The following is a 2,998-nucleotide window of genomic DNA, read 5'->3' as shown; positions in this document are numbered from 1 at the left end:
AATGAATGCGGTAAAATTTGCTTTAATTTGTCCTAAAAGTAGTAACCAGGCCACATTAATCTTAGAAAGCTGTAAAGTTAAACATAGGTAGAGTACATTTTTTACTGTTTAATACTAGTAAATACATATTAGGACTTTTATTTTTGAATGAATATGGTCCAAGGTTTATTGTGCTAATGGAATATTATTGTTTTATGTTGAATTAAATATATCATTGCATTGGGGTCTGTGCCAAATCCCCCTTAGTGTGCAATACCTGTCAATCATTTATGAATACACCACTTGTAAAAATCACCTGATGTGACCTGTTTTTTTTCTTTCTTCTAGGTCCAAGCTCAGTTACAGTTAGAAGGTGTAGCTCACGCACATCCCCATCTTCATCCGCATCTGGCCGCCCATGCTCCCTATCTGATGTTTCCTCCTCCACCCTTTGGACTTCCAATTGCATCATTGGCAGACTCAGCCTCTGCTGCAGCTGTGGTTGCAGCAGCTGCTAAAAGCAACAGCAAAAACTCCAGCATTGCTGACTTGCGACTCAAAGCCAGGAAACATGCAGAGGCTTTGGGGCTTTGACACTTTTAGCTATTGTTAAAACAGTGACTGACTTCTTGATTCTCTTCTCTGCCATTATATGACTCTTCAGACACCAAATGGGTTTGTAAAAATACTTTGCAAGCGTGCTAGAACAATTAAAGGGCCTATACCTGCCTCTGTAGAAGACCAACAAGGATTATTTAACAAAGGCATCATTTGGTTTAGTTAATTAAACTATCAATAAGCTTGAATAAAATATGAATTTCGAACAATGTCTGCAACCACAGTGATTCTGAATCTGAAGACAGATGGAGACAGATAAGAACACAGCCTTACATAATTTGGACAATTGTGGAATTTTGAAGAGGAATGGAAAACAGAGAACCGTTTTTGTTCACCCTTGAAAAAGAGGAACTTGAGCATTACACCATTGGCTGCTTTCAGTTTTTCTTCTGCATGTTTCCAAGAAAAACAGCTTGGAAAATTCATATACATAGATCAATATATTGTAGATAACAAATCGCTGGGGCTGGTCTCCATTAAAAAAGGCTCTCTTTGTTGCCAATGGCATTACTCACTTCCATAAAATTCTTGCTTTGTAGACAGTCTCCCGAATATACATGGAGTTTTGGATATAGAGAAAGCAAAAAAAAAAAAAAATCACCATTCATTATGTGCAGCAGCCTGCTCACAAAAATAGGCAGCAATAATTTATTTTATTTTTTTTTCCAAAGATCACATTTGGAAAGATAAATTATACAATACACCAATTATTGGTGCTTTCAGTAAGTGAAAATAAAAATACCTAACATTAAACACAAAGACCGTATACTTTTTAATAAAATGTAGTATCATGTGCTCTGTGCCATTTACCTGTAAGCTGTCACCATGTCCAAAATTCTGAAGTAATTAGATTTGGAAATCCCAGAGGTATTTATTATAAGGGGAAGAAGATAGAATGGCGGTGTCAGAAAGTAATATTAATACAGAATTAATGTTAGTAAGATGCAATTAAGGTGCAGTAAAGTGCAATACTGTAAATATTATAGGTTTAAAAAATGAAATCTTGAAATATCGATAATTAAATTTGCATTTACCTAGGCCAAGCCTTTTGTGCTTCACCTGGGTGTTGCAGTTCATTTGCCAAATGAGTGTATTCCATGAGAATGGATAAAATAATATTGTCTTCTTCCTTGTATGAAGAAAGTTGTTATGGTTGTTAATAGTCAGTGTGCCATATTATAATGAAATCAGCTGAAAATCTGGCATGGTGGTTTTAGTTTCTATTTGCCATTTTTAATACACAATTAAAATTGGACACATTTATGATCAGGGCATTGTTGACTGGTTGACGTATACATCACAAAAGTAAATAATCCTATTAAAATAGATACCAAAGTGTTTGCTTTTTTATTTTATTGCAAATTCCTTCTGCCTAAGCAACTTGGATAACATATTATAATTTGCAATTTACAATATCCTGTTTACCTCTTAAAAAACAATCATAAACATTTCATCATTTTTGTTTGGCATCTGTGTTTAATACATCCAAGACAGGCAAATTTTTCTGTTTCTTTGTAAAGATTTAAGTGGATGTTTTATTTATTTAAATTTTTGTTTGAAATTTTATAAATGTGTAATATTTTAATTGTGTTGAGTGTACATTTGACAATGCTTTGCATTTATTTTTATATTTTGGAGTCTTGTTGCTTCTGCAAAATGTTGTAGGCATTTAGCCTAATGTTTTTTTGTTTGGCATTGGCTTTACCCACAAAAATGTAGCCCTTTTGATTGTAGCTGGAGACATAGCCATGTGTGATAAAATAAAGCACCTTTATTTAGGCCATGTTACATTCTGGCATGATCTGCAAAATTCTCTCATGCTAAAAAGTCCTTAGCAACATGTCAACTAGTGCAATTAGTTGGGCTGCATATATACATGTCATATGTCTGGATTATCAGACATTTCAGGGATTGTAGATAGGAAGATTTCAAGCCTGTCAAAAAGCAAACTGGTCTTAAAATCTGTCATACTTCTAATTTTACATTTTCATAACCAAACTTCCATACCAGCATGCTTCAACACTGATTCACTAAATCATGTTATGTTCAGTTTGAGAGTGTATTTTGGTAAATCACAAGGTATGAATGTACATCTCAAACAACAAGTGGAATATTAATAAACCTTATAAATATTTGCATTTGTGAGTTTATATGACGTTAATATGATTTTAAAGATTAGATTTTTACTAAAACACATAGTTAACAAAAAGTTGTATTTAAAAAGTTTATTTCTTGGAGGAATATATATATATATACTTACATATAGAAAACTGATTTTTATTTTGTTTGTTTTAAAGGTGTCAAAGGTATCGGATGTTTTCGGTGCACTCCTTTTTTTTTCCAAATTTGTTGTAATATTTTGGTCTGTTTCTTTGCATGTGTGCTTTAACCCATTCAGACT

The 2,998-nt window shown here is 33.1% G+C and overlaps 1 protein-coding gene across 2 annotated transcripts in view; it reads left to right on the top strand.

Annotated features, from left to right (window-relative positions):
• The window catches only part of LOC140331527 (short stature homeobox protein), a 33,092-nt gene extending 30,337 nt beyond the window's left edge, over positions 1–2,755 (top strand). Inside the window, exon 5 of one of the 2 annotated variants that reach the window (XM_072412611.1) lies at positions 328–2,755. In XM_072412611.1, the coding sequence (XP_072268712.1) occupies positions 328–573 (246 nt within the window). In that variant the 3' untranslated portion in view covers positions 574–2,755. The remainder of the gene's footprint in view (positions 1–327) is intronic. The other variant, XM_072412602.1, reaches the window with a different exon arrangement.
• Positions 2,756–2,998: the final 243 nt, after the last annotated feature.

This window comes from Pyxicephalus adspersus, chromosome 1, assembly GCF_032062135.1.
Source record: "Pyxicephalus adspersus chromosome 1, UCB_Pads_2.0, whole genome shotgun sequence".
Taxonomy (NCBI): domain Eukaryota; kingdom Metazoa; phylum Chordata; class Amphibia; order Anura; family Pyxicephalidae; genus Pyxicephalus; species Pyxicephalus adspersus.
The sequence above is the reverse complement of the archived record's forward strand: the minus strand, read 5'-3'. Positions and strand labels throughout refer to the sequence as shown.